General features: G+C 37.5%; 1 protein-coding gene across 3 annotated transcripts in view; it reads left to right on the top strand.

The window, feature by feature from the left end:
• The first annotated feature begins 646 nt into the window (after positions 1 to 646).
• Positions 647 to 24273, top strand: part of FIGN (fidgetin, microtubule severing factor) — a 103571-nt gene continuing 79944 nt past the window's right edge. The window contains exon 1 of one of the 3 annotated variants that reach the window (XM_051623945.1): positions 647 to 752. Coding sequence is in view for 1 of the 3 variants with exons in the window: in XM_051623946.1 (XP_051479906.1) it covers positions 1676 to 1700 (25 nt within the window). In the remaining 2 variants the exon portion in view is untranslated. Of the gene's footprint in view, positions 753 to 1673; positions 1701 to 24273 lie in introns of those variants that run through there. The other 2 variants (XM_051623947.1, XM_051623946.1) reach the window with 2 other exon arrangements.

Below are 24273 nucleotides of genomic sequence, written 5' to 3'. Positions count from 1 at the left end.
CGAGCGCGCGGGTGCGCGGGGCACTTCCACCCCGGCCATTTTCCTCAGGCGAGAGGCGGTGGCGGCCAGTGAGCCCCGACACCGGCCGCCCGGGGACGCGGCGCAGAAGCCGGCCGGCGAGGGCAGCCGCCCAGGCCGCCGCCGGCCCCGCCGGGACGGCCCCCGGCGGGAAGCGCGGGGAGGCGCGGCAGCCGCGACGCAGAGGCGGCCGCAGCCCGGGGACCTCCGCCGCTGGCTCCCGGCCCGCCCGCCCCGCGGGCCGCCGCTAGGCCCCGGCCCTCCCCTCCCGCCCCGCGGAGCTCCGCCGCGCCCGGGGGAGCCCCGCTGCTGCCGCCGCCGAGGGAGCCCGTTGCCCCCGTCCCGCAGCCCCGGGGAGCGGGGCCGTGGCGCGGCCGCCCCGCCACCCCCCGCGGGAAGCGGCGGCCCCGGCGCGCAGGGCCGCGGAGCGCCCCCGCCCCCCGCGCCGCTCCCCCTTTGAAAACTGATCTTTGGCTCTTCGCGTGAAAGTGATTTGAATTTGGCTCGGCGGCGCTCTGCGCAGGCGTCCAGCTGCTGGCATGCTGGCTCCTTGCAAAGCAGCTGTTTTGGGTTTGAAATTCCAACATGGCAGAGGCTGCAGTCAGTCTTCCCTTCAAAAACTTGGAATGATTTCAAATCATAGGCACCTTCACTTAACCCGAGCCCCCATTCATCAGCAAACACATCGGATCGATGCCGCTCTAACCTATCGGGTTCTTGTACCAAATCTCCAGGTAAGCGGATTTCCCCCCCCCCCCTAGTCTTCCTACCATCGTTTTAAATTTTATTTAATCTTAAAGCTTTTCGAGACAGCCGCGTATTTTTTTAATCGCTCGCTTGTGCCCTAAATATTTTGCCTAATTCGCAGTCGTTTTCTGATACTAAACACTCCGGTCTGCTTTCCTAATCGTAGTCTGGAAAGTACAGATAGATGTACAATCGCAGTGCATGGTTTTTCCTCCTTGATCATTGCCAACAATAGTAGGCAGATTAAGAGTTCGCGATTGCAAGCTCTCTTCCCACCTCCTCCTCCTCCTAATTGGATTTATTTTCAAGTTGCATGAAAATAATAAAGTGCAGGTAACGCGGGGCTGGACTTTGAGGCAACTAACTTCTGAGCAAATAAGTGCAAATAAGAATCTCGCAAAACAAAAGTTCGGTTTAAATTGCTGTGTCTTGGCTGGGGGGGAGGGGGGGGGCACGAATATGTCACAGGAGCTGTTGCAGTAAAATGTAAGCACATCATCTTGGAGGGGGTACAGCGTGGTGGGCGTATTGTTGGCTCGGAAGGGAGAGAAAGATGTATAATTTAATGGTATATACAATCCACTGATCCTATTACTATCCTCCCTGGAGCTCTTGTTAGTTTCAATGGGAGTGAGTGAAATTGACATGGACTTGCATTCCTGGTCATGTGCTTTTTTTTTTTTTCCCCCCCCTTTCTTTCTTCTCTTGTGATCTGAGATCCCCTTTTTGTTGATGTTGCTTTCCCACTTAATTATATGCATGTAGGTTAAATGAATACCTGACGAAAGGGCCCACGTTTCAAGGCAGTGACATTTGATAGCTGAGAGGAAAAGTGGCTTTAATGAAAAGCAACCTTTGGAATTCCTGCTTGTGAAAAATCCAATTCAGCTTTTTGTGCTGCCAGCAAGAAATGATCAGTAGCACCAGTGTTTATGGTATGTCCGTTTTGGGATCTACTTCCTTTGCATCTAAATAGCAAAGACAAATTTAAATAGCACCTAGGACTCTGCATGCAAATATTTTGTAGTAAATACCTAATGTTTAATAGTATATTTTCACTTGTGCTTTGATAGGCATTTTTTTTTCTCTTGCTATCATTTGTTTATAATTTCTGCTTCAATTATGGCATTAGTTTTGTCCACTGTATTGATCTCAGTTGTAAAACCTAAAGTTGCATGTTACTAGCAGTGCATTATGTACACCACTGAACTCCAGTGGTATGTAAATTAGTAAAACTTGGTGACTGGAGAGGGGGAAAATGTGTAGCAATGATTATGTACACTTCTACATCTACGTACATGCCTAAAGTGCACATTGTCCTTTTGAGAACTAACAGTTTTTGAGTTGTTGTTTTTTAACTCCAGCTGCTTTTCCCTCTTTTAGTTTCAGCATAATCATCTGCTAGTGGTTTTAACTGATTTCGGGTGGGGGAATGTTTCGCATGTAAACAAACAAATTTGCTGTTGTGGCTGAATATTTAATACCATTTAGTAAGTGGTACTTTATGCTCAGTTTACAAGTGTCTGGTTCCCACTGCTCTGTTCTCAATGTGTAATAGAATGAAATAATCAGCTGCTGAAACTGGCTTCATTTTAACGGTCACTCTCCAGCCCCCTACACCACCCCCTCCTCCAAAAAAGTCAGATAAAATGGGGCATGGGGAATTTCAACAGATCTCCTTGTGGTGCAGTAGATACAGTCTAGGTATGCAATTAAGGCTAAGGAACTAACAACAGAGGCAACTATTTGTCTGTTTTGTGCAACCAAAAAGGGGATACGTTCACTTTTAATTATGTGTGGTAGCAACAAATAAGAATGGAGAGAGCGCCTAGGAGAGAGAGTGAGCTCAAGCGTGTGTGTGTGTGTGTGTGTGTGTGTGTTTGGGATAAGGGGGAGGTCTGGCGTGTGATGATCTCTCGTAATAACATATCTGAATGCAAGAAAGAAATTGAGAGAGCAGTTGCACAACGTACACTCTAATTTTGGTGCTGTAGGTGACTATATTGCTAAACATATCCCGGGTGCTATATGATGGGAATGATCTGATTGCATTTTGCATTTAGAACTTGTTGACTTTGAAGCGATCAATAAGGCGACTGTTTATTTTAGATGCACATAATTTGCCCTGAGAAATGTTTTAAGGAGGAAGAGCGAGCGAGTGAGAGCGGAACATTTTTTTTTCTTCTTCTTTTTTTTTTTTTTCCTAGAGCTGTTGGAGCGAATGTGATTGCCAGATGGGAGATTTCCCTCTGTGATGTTAAAGCTGTAATATATATTCAGAGCAGATTGGACTGCTGCTTGTGATGAGGAGGATATTACATTTATAAATTTTAAATCGGGAATTGGACAGTATGCTGAGAGCTGAAATTGGATGGTGTGGATGGTTTGGACTGTTAAATGTTATTCCCAGATAATAATAATAATTATAGTAGCAGTAATATATATATATATATATATATATATGTATAATAAACATGATTCTATTAGGCAGCTATATATATATCCTATGGAACTTAAGAATATATTTCCAAATACAATTTATCTTCTGTTCTAGCCCTTCCTTAAAATGATAGGGATTTGAGGTGGTTAGGAGGGGGGTTTAAAATCCCACTGTTGGGAAATCAAATGTAATCAGGTTCCTGTTTGAGGAAAAGTTTTGCTACAATTCTTGCTGCAGATGCATCTCCGTCTCAGTTTTTGTTTTGCCCATGTATGTGGCCTGACAGTGCCACAATCCTGAAAGGCTGGAAAGTGGGAACTAGTCACACTCGAGCAGCTCTGCTGTTGCAAATTAAAAGTGTGTTGTGGTCAGGAAATGAAAGCTACAATGTCTCTTTTGAACAAGTCGTTTATCAAGAGAAACATCTATCAAGCAGTGACTTGTCACATTGATCCTCTAAAAGTTAGGTCCAAAGTGGAAGTTGCTTTGATGTTTTTGATCCCAAATTTATAAAATTGAAAAAGCTGGAGAGAGTAGGACTGATTTGTACGTAAAAAATGACTCTGCACTGGGTATGACAAAATCTTTAAGTATCTGTGATACAGTACTGGTAAACCAAGGAGGTATTGGATCTTCTGCCTAATTTTTATTTTCATGTTAAAACTTAGGTTTGCCACACATGCATCTCTTTTCATACTTCAAAAAAATCCTCTCTGTATGCCTGTGCATTATTTCACCAATGAGATTATTTTTTTGTTTGGTGTGGGTAGTTTGGTTTTAGGTTTTTTTTTGTGTGTGTGTGTTTTTTTTTTTCCTTAGGAATACATCTGTTGCTTCCAAATAGAACCTTTTTCTGTGGTGGTGTTGTGGGTATTTTTTTCTGTGGGTTGATTTTTGTTGTTTTGTGTTTGTGGTTTTCTTTATTTGTTTGGTGTTTGGTTGGTTTTTGTTTTTTGTTTTTGTTTTTAATGGTATTTATAGAGTTCAACTTCAGAAGGCAGTTTCAGGGTTTTTTTTCTCTCATCTCAGCATCTCAGTCTTGTTTCTTGTTCTGTATTTGTAATCTCAGTTTCCACCTCTCCATGAAACAAAGTTTCTTTTACTCCTAAAGAAATGTTTATTGGAACTATGGTACATTTGAAGCTATCTGTTTGAACAGCTTAAAATATGTTAAGAGTCCTGTTAAGTGTGTCTTCCCCTTCTCATCCTCTTTGTGTTGCCATTTTTGACATATGAACCACACTTTCATTCTCAACAGAAATAGTGCATTTCAAAATGAATATGTAGTTGGGGTTTCAAGTAAAACCAAAACAAACACAAAACAAAAAAAAACCCTCACCAAAGCAAAGTATAAACTGATCTTTTCTCTCTGCAAATTTTCAGCCTTTTGAATTGTTTAGCAACTTTTTGGAGAAGCTTTTCATTTTGCATGAAGTTTGTGTTTCGATTATCAAGGAATCTCTTTGATGAAAGAGGGTTTTTCTTTTTTTTTTTTTTTTTTTTCTGGCTAAGGTATGAGTGAAATCTTCCTTAAAGCAGGACGCTTTGACTTCTTTACTTCAGTGTCATAAATGAAACTAATAACTGCTTATGGATACTTGATAGAGACCCATTTGCAAATAGGCAGCAAACGGCAGTGTGGTGGGAGTTTTGGTGAGTGTTATACTTGTTAATTAATCATGTTTCAAATGAAGGAATCATAGCATGGTAATAAAGGCTCATTGTTGTTTGATGTTTGTAACAGGATGTGCCTCCTACATGAATCTACTGAGTTTGGGGTTTTTGTTGTTATTCCCCTCCCTTCATAGTAAGTTACGTTCAGTACTTGATCAGATTGTTTATATTTATTGCAACGTCTGTGAAAGCACAGGGGCATTTGCTTCTCTTATTCTAAAAGTATTTTAGGAATATGAAGATTGTATTGTTATTGATATCTTTGTCATACAGTTTATGGGTAAAATTACAGTTTTATGTCATTAGATGTTCTTTAAGACTTTTTTGTTTAAACAGAGCCAAAAATTCTTCTGGGTTTTTTTTTTCTTTGTTTGTTGTTGTTGTTTGTTTGTGTTTGTGGGTTTTTTTACTTGATATAAAAAACCTACTACTCTTCTTATAACTGATAAAATGGCACTTCGTGACCTTTTGTGCCTTACTTGCTTACACATCTGTAGTAAAGGGTAGCAACTAAAATACATTTCAGAATAGTTTGTGTACTAGCCCTTTAAAAATTAAACAGTAACACACTTGGATGGTGTTTTTGTTTCCTTGTTTTGGTTTTTAATATGGCTCTTATCAGATGTGTCATCTTTAGGCTTTATTGTTAACCTTTCAATTAATTACTACTATATGTGATGGAGAGAGATGTGATAATCTCTTGCAGACTGCAAAGCTTTAGTTTCAAAATTTAATTAATTAATTAAGGCTATTTCATGCTTCATGAACAAGGTTTGAAATTTGCTTTTGTTTAGACGGTGTCCTCATTTTTAAAAATGTAAGTCCTAGAGGAAAATTATTCTGCATGGTTCTTGTCAATCTGTTTTTTCAATGAATGCATACAAGAATTATTTAATATAATGACTGATCTTCCTGTAGTCTTAATCATCAATTAGTAAGCTTATCGGCTTGTTAGGAATGGGTTTAATGGTACAGAATCAGCATGAGATCTCCGAGTATGAAACATTTTTATGTTATTTATAACAGACTTGAGTTTTGATTTAGCGTTCCCAGATCTAATAGTAGAAATATTTGGCTCTTTGCCCTCAATCAATATATCCCTTAAGAGAACAAACTTCTCATAATACTTTCATAAAGTGCCAGATGTATTGATACCGAGTTGATAAATTTAATTACTGGAGATTTACATTGATTCATTGATCTTAGGATTGGAGGAAATTGTTCTGCAGACATTTCAGAAGCATTGAGGAATATTATATGTCAATAAAGCTTGATTAGTTGATCAACCAGCACTTTTTCCTCCTCCTGAGTAATTGATAAGAAATGGCATAAAAATAACTATAAAAAGAATTTGGGATAAACTGATTAGAAATTATCATGTATTATTAACAGAGCAAAGAGAAGCAAAGTACTATGGATGTGGAAAAAAAACAAACAGCTTTTAAGTAGTATGCTGCATATTGGGCCCAATCCTTAGCTGATGTAAAAAAGTTCAGCTTTAAAGAGCTACAGTAATTTATAGCTCCCAGAATCTGGTCCACCTTGGTGGGTTTAGTTGGTTGGTTCATTGTTTGTTTGTTTGTTTGTTTTTGTGTTGGGTTTTTTATGGCTTTCTTTTTTCTTCTTCTTTTTTTCTTTTTTTAATACTATTCTTTGGCTTATTGGAAGCTGTTTTAAATCAGATATTATGGCTACTTAAATATATGGAATTTTAGATAAGCATCTGATCCAAAGTGAACAGTAGAGCTATAAAAGTAATTTGAAGAACTGTAAATTCAGGATTGCATATCCCTGATATTGTTGCAGGGTATTAAACTCTTGCTGCTAGAGATGCTATCCTCTAAGTGAAAACTTATCTTTCTTATGGGAAAGATCACTTCAGGGAACTCTAGGCTGGGAAAAGGCCCGGAGGGTTTTTTGTTGTTGTTGTTGTTGTTTGTAAAAGAATAATAAAATTTTTCCAATACATAAGATTAGTTATAGGGATAGTTTCTAGGTAAAAATCCTTACTGGAATACTTGGCTCCATTTCTGTGAGGCATGTGACCTTTTCACCCTATGTCAATGATATTTTTATAGAGTGTGTGAGAAATGCGAGCATAAAGAAAACTCCTTAAGATAGTCCATTTTTTCTTTTTTTCTAAAAAAAGAGAGAAAAAAAAAAAGAGAGAGAAATCTTTCAATCTCAAAAAATAACATATACATCTCCCTCAGTTAAACTGTGTTCCTTTAAAGGGTGATAGTTAATACAGAAGAACAGAGAAAATCCACTTGTAATATGTTACCATAGGTTCGACAAATACAATCTTATTCTTCAAGGAGCAGAGAGTCCTAGACTTTAATGGAGGTCAGAGGAAATCTAAGGCTTTCAGTCCTTTAAGGCTTTCAGTACCTGGCACCCCTTGGTCAGCATATTAAAGAGAATGTATGTATATGTATTACGTTTCTTAGAGGATAATTTGTATTTGCTATAACCTACTAAAAACAAGTGGACTTCACTACTATTGCTTCTAAATACCTGTTGATGTTGGTGAATGAGAAATAGTTGGTCAATCTTGGTTACCAAAGCCTTGAGAAAATGTGGAGGGGTGGAGATTTGGCTTCAACGGGTCACTTTGAGAATGCGAAGAATACTAGAAAGTGTAACCTGCAGGAAGCACCGTTGATTAAGACCATACGGAGATGTCTGCAATGATGAAAATGCGGAGTCTGTGCTTCCCTTTTGCTGAGCTATATTGCTACAGGGTACTGGCACACACAGTATGGTAATAACAATATTGTATGTCTGTTCCTACAGTGCTAGTAACTGTACCTGTCAAACATATCATAATGCTGAACTATCTTTTTAATCGTATAAGCAACACTCACCGCTACAATTGCTGTTGTATCTGTACTATAGAATTAACTGCCAAGCATTTTTATATTTAAATAATAGAATAAAACTTTGTTCTTTAAACTGTTTTTCTGCATATGGAAAAAAAGTTTAATCTGTTTCAGCTATCATTAAAAATAATGCAACTGCACATACATGTCACTTGCTGATTTTTACATTTTTTTATAATAGTCTATTAAGTGTGTAGTTTGATGTGCCATTAAAGACTGAAACAGCAATTACCAGCCATATTATTTAACTGTTATGGAGAAATTATTTTCTCAGTTATTTTAGAATATAGTACTACTCCTGCTAGCATGCTGTTAGCTGAATTTAAAATATCCTCAAAATGATGTGTAGAAAAATGCCAAGATTATTTTGATAGCAAATTTTGGTGATGCAAGTCCATTTTTGCTTCAGGTTCCTTGAAGTCACCTATTGCTTGGACTTCTCGTTACCTGTTTTTAACCCTTTTGTATTCTGCTTTTAATGTGTTGTGTACTCTTTGTTAAAGCATATGGTTCATTTTCTGTGTATGAATTGCTCAATGCATGAAGAGGCATGCCACAACTAATTTTGTGCCATGTTTTTGAATATGTGCGTGTATCAAGCTGGTTACAGATTGGTGATGATAAATTGGCTTCAGTAATCTGTATCTTCTTTGCCTTAATACTGTAGCAGTGAGAGCATACTGTGGTCAAACTTCATGATCTAAGATAGCTGTCTCACATCTAATTAGGCAGGGTCTGAATAGATGATTCTTCAGAATGGGTCATAATTAAACTTTTTGTTTCTCATTTTAAATGTAATAAAATACTTGAGGGACATGATAACGCACATTTGTGTAACTCCTGCTAATCTGAATGGGATTTGAAAATGAATATTGAGAGGAGATGGGAGAAGGGTCTGGACCTGGTGGGTTATGAGGGTTTGTGGCAGGGATGTATCTTCACACTTTCATTCAAGAGTTTTTTTGCCTAATTTAGAATAACTGCTGCTTGCCTTTTAGTATGTCGGAAGTAACATTTTATCTGAGAGGTTTTTCCCCTTCTGTCTCCTCCATTGTAGCATACAAACAAGTAGTTAATAAAAAAAGCATTTATGTAGTGAGCTTGAATTATCTTTTAATAAAACTGAGAACTGTACTACTGCAAAGGTATTCCTAGACAGTACAAGAGATGTTACCATGTGTACATTTCTTCTGGAGGCATGCTGTGGGGAAGAGCCAATGATTACTTTATATTATTGAGTGACCACAGAGAGTGGGTAGGAATGATAAAGTTATATGCAGAAATTACTAATGCCTGACAATAGTATCAATACTGACATTTAAAATATTATTAACTGATAGTCCTACTGTACAAACTTCTGTGATAGCTGTGCTTTTAGATGAAAAGTAGCTATTTATGTACCTTATGGCTCAGTGTGGTCTTGTTGAAAGTATGAACTTACTCATCACAGATTCTGAGAAAGTGCAGTTTAATGTCCTCTGTCTTCTTTAGACCTATTTGATTACTTCAGCCTCCTGTGTTGACACAGAGAAAGAAACAGCTAGATTCTATGCTGGAAGAATAAGGTTTGCAAGCACTGACTGATATAAGGTATCCCATTGTGATACCTAAACCAAATTTTATCAAATCAAGCACTCCTTTCAAGTAAAACTTGAGAAACACAGAAAGGAACAGTAAGGATGTATCTGAACACACTTGAAGGTTCACCATTTACTTTCAAAAGAGATCTTTCCATCACTCGTGGATAGCTCCACCATGAAGAGCGATATCAAAAGGTCTCAGAAAAGTAACTATTCTTTTTATGTCTTTGGGAATTCAGATGCTTGCAAGATTGTTTCTGAGAAGGAAAAGAATTGATCCTATTTTCAGTCTCTTGTTGTTGGTACTTGTGGACCACATCACTATAGACAGTATTGTAGAAACACATTGTTGGTATGTGAATACAATTTTGTTTCCTCTTGCATCTCTAAAAGAATAGTGCAGTGTTGCTGTATGCAAACTCACTTTGGACAGTACATTTTTAGGAATCTTTTGTTGCACTCTATGAAATAGTTTTATTTAAAATACATATGGATTTTGTTTAAGATCTTGAAACTTAATTTATAGGTCATCTGCATGATGAAAATAGAAAAACTCAAATTTAAAATAGTGTGTATGGGTTTTTATGGAAGGAATATAGGCTTTAAGGATTATTTGTGAACTGAATATCCCCATTCAGTCAGAAAATTACTGGGTTTAAACTAGCAAGATTCAGTTATTTTAAATATGGAAGGAGACTGTATATTCGCTAACTCTTCAGCTGAAAGTACACTTAATTTACAAAACTAACTATTTTTGTGTCTACTAGTGTTAAATCTGCAGTTTTATATAAACTACATATCTATGCTGTTCTCTGTTTAACATAATATAAATAGGCAGATACTCTATTTAAAGGATGGTACTTTTTAATATCTTCATAGAATTTCTGATAATTCTTTATTTCTTACTCTTTGCCTTCAATAAAAGCTGAAATATTTTTTTTTAACTGCTCATGCAGTAATTAACATTTTTTAATAATCGATTTTCACTTGATTCTTCGACTTTCATTCATTTCTATTCATACTCCTGTCCTGTGCAGGATTTCTTTATGCTAAGACACTGGTGTATTTTTCTGCTTTTGGTTAAAAAACGTTAGTGGTAACATTAATTTAGCTGATACCATGGTAGACCTATTGAGAAATTTGATCTATTCTTCAGGTTAATATTAGTGTTGCTAGAGACCTGAAGCTGACAGTCAGTAAAATCTATGTAATGATGGGTATAAAGCACTTGTTATTTGGCCCCTCACACTTGTCCATGCAACAGTCAAATGAAAGGCATGCCTTTATATGCAGAGAACACCTTTGTTGAGACACAGTTAAGTAAGTTTGAGAAGACTCTTTTAATTTTTGGATGGGGGTGGGGAGATGGTTTGTTGTAGGTAAAGTATATCTCATTGTGTGCTTATAGAGACTGTGAATAAACAGGGCCTTAATCAGTGACATTTTAAAAGCTTTCACTCGTTAGAAATATTTGGAGTTATAATTTGGTATTTCTTCCATCACAGAGCAGATTATCCATATGGTACAGAATAACAAACAAACAAACTGACGATAGTATTAATTTGGAGTAGTAATTATCACCACTGATTAAGGAAAGAGGTTTTGTTGTTGAGTAATTAAGAAATAAACTTCTTCCCCACTCCCCCCACCCACTCCCCAATATGTCTGTTTTAAAGATAGGCAAGTCAGTTTAGTTAAAGTTACTGTTCCTTTCTGTTTCAAAATAACTGCAGTTGGAGCTTGAAGGCTCTGAGTGGCTGTGATAACATCACAAATTGTATTGCAGCTCAGCAAGTACAGTTCAGGTTTACACTTTTGGGTGCTCAGTTATCAGAGGTGCTGAGTCTCTGCAGTTTGTCTGAACTTTGGATATGCAGTTGTGCAAAAAATCTTAGAAGCCAGGTGATGGATGTTATAAGGAATTTTCTCAGAAATGGTAGGCATTAGTTTTATTTGTACTTAAATGCTACAATCTCCCTCTTGAGGTATTAATGCTGTATGATAGATTTAATGGGGCTTTTGATTTTTTTCCTTGTGGTTGTAAGGGCACATTTATAAATTCATCAGGACAAAAATACGTGTGTTACATAAAGGTATGATGAGTGGCTCATTTGTGATTTTGGAAACTTTAAACTCAGTTTGTTACTGTATAAATGTTCCAAGGAGCAAAATGCAGAGTAGATGCTGCTGCTCTAATTGCAAAATTTTCCTTCTCCCTCCTTCTGATCCCCTTCCCCCTCCATGTTTTTTTGAACAATTATGGGCATTGTGCTCCTTAATGGTGCATAGTTACTGTAAAGATAGATGTCCTCAAATAATGAGTTTCTAATAATAATCAGAGGGAGTTAGATTAAACTGGTTTTGTATAGAAATCTCACAGTATGAAAAAGTACACCTAAAATCTTGAGCTATATTTACGGGAGCTAAGCCTGTTTACAGAGAACGAACCCAGTTTTGTAACTCTGCATACGTGTGGGGAGAGGGGAGTAGAGGCATATGTTTGTATGTGCCTACATTTTTCTCCACCCGCTTTAAAGACTTCAGAATTAGATTTGGGATTTTTGTACATTTCTGATAACAGAATATGTTTTAAAATTGCAAGATACTAATGAGCTTCTGTGTTTATACTGGAAAGCTTGCATCCCTTCAAATAACTTCTAGCCCTGCTCTTCTTTCTCTTTGTTGCTTCCTCTGCCCTGGTAAGGTTTTTTTGTTTGTTTGTTTTGTTTTGTTGTTTGTTTGGGGTTTTTTTGTCTCCCACATCCCATCTCTGAGAGGCATATTACATTAGAGTTGTTGCTTTCTTCCTTTTTCGACAGTTCTGAAGGGAAATGAAAATGCTATGCACAATCGCAGAAAATTGTTACTTTAAAAAGTTGTCACTGTATTGGCTAGGAAGAATTTTTTTCGTCACAGGTACTGGATCAGGGAGACTACACAGCAAATAGAGCAAAATAGTTTAACTTACGGTTTAGAAATACATATGCCATTTAAATGAAAACAAACCCCCAAATCTCCCACATACCTTTTGGGGTTTGGTGAACAAAAGCTTGCTTGTATGCTCCAAATTCCCCTGGGCCTCAATTTGCAATACCATTATTTAAGCCTGGCTGATATAAACCCATTGCAGAGAAATAGAAGCTATCCTTCCTGGCTTTTCAAAGCCATTCTGTGCCCTCCTCTCTCTGCCTATCTATGTCCCCCAGCCCCCTGGCCCCATTCCCAGCCTCTTGGTCTTATCCTGCCACTGTGAAACTCTTTTGTATTTGAAATACAGTAAATGTAGAAATACTATTCTACTAAAACATGGAAAAGTGCCATTCTGCATGGTTTTACTGACAACCAACACACGTGTAATTCTGTCTTCTGACTGAGATCAAGGTTATAATCACTTAGATGTCTGTTGTGTCCTCTACCAGGTGACCTGCAGTCTTTCACTGTAAGGATAAGAGACATTGATATAATAAGTTATTTCTACTCAAAATCTGATCTTAAAGAAAATACTAATGATAATCTGAGGAGGAACTTGTGCCCACTTAATGTGCTTTTGGGTTGTCAGGTTCTCTGGATATCTGCTCAGGCATTGTTGGATGCTCATCTGGAAGCTGTTCTGGAGCAGAGCTGGGTTTGTGTGTAATTCCAGCAGCTAACAGTAAATAGAGGTATCAGTGTACCTTGATGCAGCATCGAGTACTACAATTGAGTACTATTTTGTGCTAATAAAATGTCAGTCTACTTTGTCATTAAGAAGTTTGTCTTTTTGAAATAGCAATTGAGGTGCCATTCTGAGCTATTTGAGTTAGTACCTGTTAGTGGGAAGAGCTAAGAAATAGATGAGCTGTGATCCTGAATGTGGGTGGAAGGATGGTGAGTAATACATGCCTTGGCATGGCATCTGCCAGAAGTAAGTTGTTTGATTTTTTTTTTTTTATCCCCCCCCCCCCCCCAGCTCTGTATTTTGAAAGGTGTAAGGTATTCTAATAAGCAGAGGGAAAAAAACAAACGGGAAAATACTTCCAAGCAAATCATTATAGCATACCTCAATGACAGTGCTCTATGCTTAGATTTAATTAGAAGACAACTGCACTGGAAAACTGGTCATTTTAGTCATAGTTAACGACTGGTTCTCTCCTACCCCCAATCAGAACCGATTAAATGCTGTGTTGTAAAATGCAATTTCTACAAGAATAGGCACAATAGTATTGCGTGGTTTCAATAATGAGGTTTTCATTGATGATGTTAATTTATCATTTAACTATCCTTTTAAAGGTGAAAATAACTGTTTTCCTTGTGGTAATTCCTTTTACTATATATATCAGCCAGTATCAAACTGGGGTATTTTTTAAATATTTAAAGCAAAAAGCTGTGAATGGTTAGCTATTCATATGTTAATTATGTGGTAAAAAGGCACTGAAGGAAGTGAAACCTTGTTTCCTATACGATTACTACTTTCAGGAGGGATTTCTTTTATGTTGTGCTATAACTTTAATTAGAGTATGGTTTCCAAAGTGTCGTGGGTAGTTCAGTGCTGGATTTCAGGCAAGCAAGTTTGTTTCCTAGTTAGCTGTAATAAGACTTGCTGTCAGTAGAAAGGTAATAAGGATAAAAATCATGTATGGTTTAAGAAAAAAAAAGTAATCTATTTGCATTTGTGCACCAAATTCCACTTGGTGATATGCTTATTGGGTTGAGCTATTAAGTGCTCTGTGGGCTGTATTTCAACTAGTGTATGATTGACTAGGTATATTAGTGCTTTTTACCTACTGCCAATACAAAATTTGACCCTGGTTTTACCCTGAGATGTTTTTGCCTTTAAAAAAATTACTTTAGACTACACAGGTGGGAGTTAAGAAAATATATCGTTGTTATTTGTAGGCTGTAGCTCCATGTTAGAATAAGAATAACCTGAATCTGAACTGATGCTGAGTAGATTTTATATTTTTTTAAATTTTTATTCCAAAGCCCAACTGTGGGAATTGATATATCATCTTAAAATTTCAAGTCTACATTTTACACTCTGTGCAAAAGCAACAATGAGCTCATTAAGCAACGACTTTCAATTATATCTTTCATATATGCATGTATTTATACTTGACAGCAATCCTTTAGAGGTTTTCTTTGCTGTATTAATACTTATGTTATCTTGGAGTACATAAAACATGATTTAAAAAAGCAGAAATAGTAAACACTGCTTATAAACATAGTTTAGTAGCTTTATCTGTATTGTAGTTGCTGCTGAAAGGTTCCTTGGCCAGGCATCCAGCCTCTAGAGGGCATGCCAATAACCTCCTCACCTGCACAACCTTCTGCAGAAAGTTTTAATGCTGGCACTTGCAGAGATAATCCCATTTGTGTTGCATAATAAAATCTGTATGTATACCTCATTATTCCTGGTGTGTTGCTACAATAAGTGGTTTGCTTTCCTTTCCTTTTCCTTTTCTAATCTTGGGGAAGGCTTTTATATTTGTTATGCTGTTTGCCCCTTCCCCCCGCCCCCCCTCTAGTGGCTATATTTATGAAAGTAAAAACTCAAACCCACTATGGTATAATCATGTGGCTGACTTAGTTATTTCTTCACCTGGTAGAAATCTTTCTTTAGGCATACACTGCTCCTCACTGTAGTAGAGACAATAGAAGCCAGTGCAGGGTATTTCCACCTTGCAAAATAAGGTACTAAAATTTATTATATAGTAAAATATAGATAATAAATAATTCTTGTGGAATTAAACCCAGTTGATCTTACTGCAGTTGCCCAGGTTCAATTGTGCAACCTGTTTTTTTTTCTCATGAAATGCCATATGACAATATTTTATGGTGCCTCCTATGGACTATTGTTGCTAACATTGATATTTAGGTGTAGTCATACTTGTCATACAGATCAGATGTTTGGCTGTGGTTCTCCAGTATAGCACCATTAGAAATTAGAGGGTTTCCAATAATTCACATGAATCTAATTTTCCATAGATTTACTGAAGTAGAACAAAAGAGCAAGTATTTTTTGTATTTTGTTCCATAAATTAAGACATGCCCCAATCTATAGTTTAGGTTTGGTCTAGGGTTAAATATATATTTAAGAAAATTTTATTGCACAGCATGTCATTAACCAAGTATACAACCTTTCCTAAAAATGTACTGGTTTAACTTTGGCACTTTCTGTTTGAGCCTTTTTTGAATATGATTTGTCCAGTTTAAATTGGAGGAAATGTGTCTCCTGCTGATGACTTCATTGAGTCCTCCTTGTAGTTGAATGGATAGGCCTGTTACTCTGGACAAACTGTGCTTTTTAATTGCAGGAATACAGTACTTTAGCTACACATTTATTGTTGAACCATGAACCTTAACTGCATTGTGGTGTATCTGTGTTTCTAAACATCATAAGGAAAAGAGAAGGAATCCAGCAAATGTTAAGTGAATTGGTTTTATTTTGTATCTCACCTGGCCTATAGTTGGGATCTATGCTCAATTTCTGGTTAGTATTCCAGCCTTTTTTTTTTTTTTAGTAATTAGAAGGAATAAAAAAGTTATTTGGTATATGAAATATATGGTATCTGCTTCACAGGTGATACTGGACCAGATTTTATTGTGGGAGTTTGACAACATTCCGTGAGCAGTTTGGAAGATTCATTTAGTATGTTCCTAGGTTGATGAAACCCCATATGCAAAGTTTACCATTGTCTCAAAATGTCAAAGAGTTTTTGTTGGTCTGAGGATAACTAGAGTCCATGGAGATGCAGGGGAAAAATTTCAAAGACAGAGCACAGTGTTTAAAAGTGCTAGGTCATACTTTTTGTTTTGATCACCTGTGGCCAATGGATATTGGAGAAATAACGGTGACACTGTTTTGTGACTCATCTAATCCACTTTTTCCCAAGGGGCTGAGACAGTCACTAGTGTGTCACTTCAATCTTGGCATACACCCAGGTTGCAAACCTGTTCCTTCATTGAGTGTTGTGTGTTGGAGCTGTGTAGTAAACTGCCCAACATACAGAAATCTCGATAAAAATGGATGTGTACCGCCTGGAGGGCAGCACAGTTAACCCCTTTACAAACCTTATCTCTGTGGGGTTAGGGGTATTCTTAGAATAAGCTTTAGCTGTCATGGGAAAGGATTTGAAATATAGTTAGGGTATCTAGTCAGTCTTAAATAACCAAGTTTTTTGTTGAGAGATTTGTTTACAGTCAGAGATAGTCCCTGCTGTTCTGCCTGGGAGAGAGCAATCATCTTCTTCCTGTCTGCTGGTATAGAGTTGGTATCATCCAAGCATATTCCTAATTTTTGTCCTCTAAACCCTAACATCCTGGGCCTTTCTCTTCCACCCTGTCAAATAAGTGGCTTTTATAGCTTTTATAGCTTGTCCTGAAAGCCAACAAAATCAGGCTGTGTTGAAGTGAGTGGCAGGAAGCAAGTCCTAGAGCCAAAATGTGCCTATGAGGGAGACAGTGCCTGTGGTCCCTCCTGGGTGCTGGTGGTGTGCCCACCACAGGGTCTATGCCGACATCACACATGGCATCGTGGTGACAGACGGACCTAACTGATTCTTGGGTGGATCAAAATAGCAGGGAGTGTGAATATGCTTTAAATGTATTTATACAGTTTATAGGATTAATATTATTTTTTTTTTTTGTATGGGGAAAATACAAAATTAATTTTGTTGGGAAGTATTAAAGCACTGAGCAACTGACATGTAAGCTGAATGGATGGTCGAAAGATATGTCCCATCTTTGGTCTGAATTTAGAAAAGTGTGAATTTTGTCCTTGTGGTATAACATTGTAGCTCTAAAGCAAAGGAGAAAGGAGAAAAACAGTAAAGGTTTTAATTTTTTTTTCATTCTGAACAAATGAAAGCAAGAGGAAAGCCATCTTAATTTTAGAATTCAGTCTCCCAATTTCTCTTTAAACAATTTTTTAATAGAAGCAATAAGTTATACATCAGCTAAGCGATTACCTGAAAGCAGAAGTGGGGACCAGGCTGGGCTTCAGACCCAGATGTTTCTAGACTACAATAATGGTGCAGCCGAGATATTTACAGCTTAATTTCTGTTCATGTGCACTTGTCCATAAATGGTTCTCTTCCATTTTCAGTTCAACAATTGAGCTACTTGCAGTAGAGAGTGATTTAAACTTGAATGATGACCAAATGCGAGTAGGGAAAATTTACCTTTAGAAACTTTAAAAGTCCATTTCCAGTATTTGAAATGTAAGGTAACGCAGAGAATGATTGATCAGCAGGGGCCCCTTTTAAGTATCATATTCTTTAGGGTTTTATCTATGCACATGTATAAAATCTGATTGTATTTTTTTTTTTTTTTGCTTAGCTTTACTTCATTCTGAAATGGAGACCTTTTTCCCCTCCATTTAATGCTGTGCCATCTAAAACTACTTGAATTTGGAAGCTAGTGTATCTAGCCTGCTCCTCTCCCTGTTCCTGTTCTCCTCACTGCTCCTCCCAGCCAGCCTCATTGCTTGAAACTAAACAAATTGAAAATAATGATTGGTAACCATCTGCTGTGCTGAAATTCCACGTACAGCAGTTAACTCCATTTTACAAAACAACTTCAATCTAGTGAAATACAGTGCAGTTCTTGGTGGCAGCAGATAGCAACAAGCAGTTTCGAGTTCCTCTAGACAAAGCAGTTCATGTAGGGAGCATTATGCAGAGTCACTTGGCAGTGTTGGGGTGATCAGGGGGAGACTTTCGCCATCAGACAGTCCACTGCAATGCATTTGAAACTAGAGTCTAACCATGGCCTAATTGTTTCATCAGATTGAAAAAAAAAAAAAAAAAGCTGGTCCATAAAACTGTGCAGCCAGGCAATCTTGCAGACGCGCGCCTTTGGTTTTCTGTTTCTGCAGCTGCAGCGCAATGCAATGAGCAGCATGTGCAGCTTTCAGTCACTTTCATGTGACTTTTGGAGAGCCAGGCCTCAACCAAAAATTAGATTGTGTAGCTGGTTGAAGTGTGTTGAAGAACAATAATTATTCATAGAGTTTCTGTTGAAGAAACTCTTGTGTTGATGCAGAACTGTAACATGAAGCATTGTAAATAGTGACAGGCTACCAAACACCAGATATTCAAAAAGGGACAGACTATGATGTAATATTAAAATAGGTACCATTTTTATCTACATTTTTAACTCCATTTCAGTTATCTGAGCTTAGATTTTGATTGTGTATGAAGAAAGTTGCTTAAAATGGGCAGTATATTGAGTTCAAAGGACCCATACAGTTCATAAATTCTCCAGTGTCTACTGGATTTTTCATCAGGGAGACTTCCAATAAAAATGATCTATTTTAGAAATAATATTGTTTAGTAGGTTGAAATGTGGTGTAATAAAATTAGACCTTCAGTCTTCTAAAGTTACTACTTAGATGGCACCCTTGGGATGGTAAAATGGCTGTATAAGCAGATGAATCAGACAGTTTCACTGATGGATACATTTGTCAGTCTCTGTTACAGATATAATATATTCTTATATCTGTAATCCTGACACTGTTACATCCAAATGAAATCAACATGAGGTTGTCATCTTTAAGCAAATATGTTAAGTGTTGTCTTTTGTGCTTTGGATTTGAAAGAAAGGGGCCCAAGGGAGCCAGCATCATGCAAATGGAACAAATCCCATTTCTTCTGAGCTGTGCTGTTTCCCCCTTCATGGCAGCTGGCTGTGTTATCTTTGTGTGTTTCTCTGAGTGCTGACAATTCTTTCAGTGATCTAAGTTAGGGCACATTAGAAAGTGGAAGCAGCTGTCTGTCGTTATACTGAGAGACGTGTTTGCTCTACTGCAAAGATGAAGGACCATGAATCCTTGACACACTCTCTCCCCCCTCCCCCTCTACTTTCCAACATGATCAACATTCAGACGCACAGATTGTCTGCTTGGACAGTTTTTTGTTCTGACTGACAGCATCTGGCATAGACAAATTTAAAAATACATAGCATGCCATGCTTGGAATTGGAACATCCCTTCTTTATTAATCTTCTCATTTAAACCATTCATTTACATTTCAAGAAAGGTTACAGCTTGATATGGTTGAAACATTTATTTTAAGTGAATAGCCTCCTAATGAAATACCTTGAATGAGCACCAAACAGTCAGTGTTCATTAAAAATTACACCTGATTAGTATGGCCTTGGAACTGTTATGAAGACATAAGATTTCCCCATTGTCTCAATCCATAATAATAATAAAAAAATGTTTAGTCTGTGTGTGTAATTTTTTTTAAAATCACAGAGCTAAATGAGATTGCTGTTTTCACTTGCAACCCCCCATCATTTTCAAGAGTACCATGTTAAAGAGCACTAGCCTTTAAAATGCTATTTGTCTAATTAAATCTGGTTTTGCTGGAACAATGCATTTTGAAAGAAACACCTAAATAGTGTTTTGTTTTGTTTTATTCTGTTACAGCAATTAATATTTGAGAGACAAGACGCTTTATGATTTGGTATAGTCTGAAATCCTATATATATATATATTTCTACTGAGAAATATTCATGTTTGTACACAATACTGTTAAAATAGAACAGAAATGGTGGACCACCCACTAAAATGTTTATGCACACATACATGCACATATGCACATGTACATTCTGTGCACTCTCATCGTCATGATCCAGGTTAGCAGTGCAGACATGCTTGTCTAGCATTTATGTAAAAATAATATGAAAATTGGCTGTACTAGTCAGAATATGGACTTTGAGTCCAGGAAAGGAGAAAGAAAAACCTCTTCTTGTACTAGGCATTTTAGATGCTTTATGTCACTGTGGATTGCAGCTTTAACTACTCGCAGAACAGAAAAAAAAAATCTTCCAGAAGGGAGGAGGGAACCCCCACTATTATAGTAAAATAGAGGACTGTTCAAGTGCTTGGCAGTAAATATATAAAACAAGTATCCTGGCTTATTTGGAAAGGAAAGAGATGCTGTAGCAGACAGACTCAGTTAACAGTTGTAAGCAGGAGAGGACTTGTATTCCTTCGGTAAATGTAGGAGAGGTCATTTGCTTTAGGATAAATTCTGACAAATTTCAGATATAGACATAAAGGCTGGAATGAATATGACAACAAATTTTCAGTTGCACATCAAGCATTTTGTATTTGCAATGGCCATTTACATTTTTTTCTCAGTGAATAGATTTGTTTTTTATTAGTGTTTTCCTGAATAATATATTTTAAAATTAATTGACTGTGAAACAAGCATTTTGGGACAATAGGAATTTTAATATAGGCTTGAAATATCATTTATGCCTTTTTAATAATTCTCTTAGTAGTGCCTAATCTATTTTTCTTTTTCTGGAGGAAGCACTGTGGTGATAAGTTTTCAGCATAGATTTTACTATACTAGTTATGTATAATCATAAAAGTGAAATAAAATTTTATTTTAAATGAAATCGCATTTATCTCCCACAAACTGTTTCATTTATATGATAACTTGTATTTTGATTTTATTTTTTTTAATGACTAGTTATAAAGGCTTGTACAGATATGCATCTGTAAGCAAACTGGGAATAGGTTAGAGAACACAATTCCCTGGTGTAAAAAGCAAGGTTTAGCAGTAATGCTTTTAATCTGGACTTGTAGAGGATTCGGGAGCATCCATAGATCTGCTTCAGTAATTACCATACCCCAAGTGGCGCTGGAAGAGACATTTGCCTAAAAACTTGATGTCTTCATTACACTGTTTACATTTTAATTAGAAACATGAAAATTAGTGATTCATATGGACAACTATAGTTTAAGTGGGTTTGCTCACCATCCAATAAATCCTAGCAGGGGAAAAAAAAAAAGGAGGGGGGAGGAAAAAAAACAACAAACCAACAGGCAACCCCATAGCCTTCATCTTCAAGCAGCAAACCCTCTCAATCCTTACACTTGTAATATATAGTTTAGTAGGAATCGTTCTTAGAAATAATGTGTTGGTATTAAAGCTGGTTAAAAAGTGTTTTTTACTTTATCAGAGTTGAAATGTACATGTAAATTAAGAACTTAATTTAAAGATGAAGCTACCTGCATGCAGTACTACACGTATGTGAGTGATGTGTGTAGAAGATATACGTATGTAGCTTCTGAGTATGCATATAGATAAAATTATAGCTGTAATAAGGAGAAGAATCAGTGTAGGAATATTTTGGCAGCACTGAGCATTATCTATGGCTGCAGAGAAGCCAGTTTAGTCTGTTTCAGTATGTCTCCATAAATACATGTAAACATTTGTGTAGCTGCACACAGAGCTGTATATATACAAATACACACCTGCACTCAAACACAGTAAGTATAAGCTGATGATTTCCCCCTGAATTTTGCATATACCTGTCAGCACTAGAGGCCTAAAATCACTGGTCCAGGAGCGATGGAGAGAAGCAGCGGTGCCTGTCAGTGTCCCTGCCTGAGTCAGCAGCATGTCCAGTGCCCATGCCGGGCGACAGCCGCTCATCCGGCCTGGCCCTCCCGGGAATGCCGGCTGCCCCCCGCCAGGAGTCACCCCTCTGTCCGCCACGCTCGGGATCCTGGGCTGCACCACACCAGTGTGTGAGTTCACATCCCTGCTCCTAAAGGCAGAGCTGGGATTCCAGCTAATGACTCAGAGATACAGAGGGTCAGTGCACTGGTGATCTGGAGTACTGAGCCATCGCGCCAGCTTAGTTGTACTTTTTTTTGTGTGTGTCCATAACTCACTGTCTTACCCGCTCCATTTCCAACCCCATTCCCTTATGACAAAACTGATGATAAGCAAAACTGCATTTCTTCCAAGAATATTTTATGGGTCGTATTCCTTCAGATTTCAGTTTGGTTCGATCGATTTAAAAAAAATGTTTTGCCTGGGGGGTTATGGGGGAATTGTTTTATACACTGTTAAATCTGTGTTCCCTTAGATCCATATAGGCTTTTTGGGGCATTACGCAATTAATGCATGGATAACTAATTTCTTTGAATGGGAGAGTGAGCCTCAGTAGCAATAAGGAAAAACTTGTTGGTTTAATATTAGTGCCTTTTTCTTTAAGCAAAAATAAGGAAGTTTCCTTCTTCCTTATTTTTTAGTTAATTTGTTTTTTGTTGGAATCCTTAAGATTTGTAGGATAATATCTTTCCAGAACTCTCATTCTGGAGAGTCTCTCATTCGTCCTTTGTATTCTATACTTGTTTCTAGTTATTTTCTTGGAAAAAAAAAATAAAATTAAAAAGCCCCAACATATATATTTTTATATATTTATAATTCTTCCTGTGTATCTCAGATTTTTAGACAGTACGTGATATACATAAAACCAATATTTTATTAACATGTTTCATATTTACAAATATGAATAATATTTTTTCTTTCATAGTTCAATTGGTATTTCTGACCCAGAGTATAAGTAAACCAGGTATAATTTGTGGCTATTTTAATGCTTTATGTAAGCATTTCACATGCCAAAATAGGCAGCAGCATCTCTTTTTTTGCGTTTGTTTTAAGTTGTCATAACATTTCGGTTTATGTCAAACACTTTCATCTAATCTGAAGATTAGTTTTCCTTTTTCCTAATTTAAGCTTTTATGAAAAGTTATTAATATTGTCTCTAATTTGGCAGCGCTGCATTGAAGTACCTGGGTGCACACTTTGTAGTGCAATTGACTCAGTGACAGCACTCTGTCTTCATTTGTTCTGTTTTTTTCTTTTCTTTTCTTTTTTTTTTTTCAACCCATCCTTTCTGGTCTGGGCATGTTATAAATGCGACTAAACAGAACTGTCTGCAAAGACAGAAACACGCTGCTTGCTTGTACGTACTGCAACGTTCTAATAGTTTTGTGCTATCTGTTCAATTCAGTCTGCTTTTTGCATTGTGGCACGAAGCAGTTGTGCTGTGAGGGGAGCTGGCTGCCTGCCAGCCATCGACTATGAAATCCCGGGTACCTGAGAGCTTATCAGTTCTTTCGCTTTGTAAAAGAAAAAGTGATGAAAATGTTGGTAAACTGCCATGAAGGTTTAAGGCTGCTGGAATAAGGAGCCGTGTAATCAGATTGGAAAATGGAGCTTGAGATTCTCTGCATGGGAAGCAGTCGCCTGTGGACCTACCAAGACGCTGTGCAAGTGCCTGAGCTGACCACTTTGTTAGCAAATCAGCTTGTTTGCTGCAGCAGCAGGGTGGAATAGGCTAGTCCTTGTGATGGTATGTAACACAAGTAATATCTCTTGCTTTGCACAATGTAATCAGCTTGCAATTAGCTCACTCTACATTAACCTCCTTGATATTTTCCTTTTTGTAAGACTGTGCACTTTAAACAATTAACTATAGAAAGTAATCCTTCAAGCAAATCAAAGCAATCCTTTAATTTTATCACCCTGCTGAAAAAGTATCAGGTGGTCAACTGGTCTTCATCAGCTGCTAGAAATTCTCAGACTCACTGTAGCGTGGAGAGGTTCTTTAACCCATTCACATTTAGAAAAATGTCAAGATTTTATATTTCTCACATAATATAATGCTGCATCATGAAGCTGCAATTGGAATTGTTTTAATGAAAAGCCTTGGGAGAGCCCTTTCCTATACAGACAGCTTTTACTCTTCTGTTTGTTTAGGCATTTCCATACACTACCTCTCAGAAAGCTTTGATGACACAGCCACTTGTACTGATAATTCCACTGCTTCACCTCCAGTGAACTTGATTCACTAAGGTTGGAGAGAACAAGGCTATCATTGCTGATCTTGTGGGTTGCTTTTTAATCCTTTGAAATAAAAGCAGATAACGGGAAAATTTTTGTGGTAGGCAAACTTCCTTTTAGGTAGGAAAGGAGAAGTTTTCATGCTGTCCATGGAAATACGGAGTCTTGAAGTTCAGCTAAGGAAAGTAACACTGAATTCAAGTCAAGAGCGCAGAACACAATCTGCCTTGCTGCTATTTGAGTGGCTTACCCGCCCAAAAGCTCCTTTGTCTGCTTGATGGTTTTGGGTTTGTTCACAG

This window comes from Apus apus, chromosome 6, assembly GCF_020740795.1.
Source record: "Apus apus isolate bApuApu2 chromosome 6, bApuApu2.pri.cur, whole genome shotgun sequence".
In the NCBI taxonomy this organism is placed as follows: Eukaryota; Metazoa; Chordata; class Aves; order Apodiformes; family Apodidae; genus Apus; species Apus apus.
The sequence above is the reverse complement of the archived record's forward strand: the minus strand, read 5'-3'. Positions and strand labels throughout refer to the sequence as shown.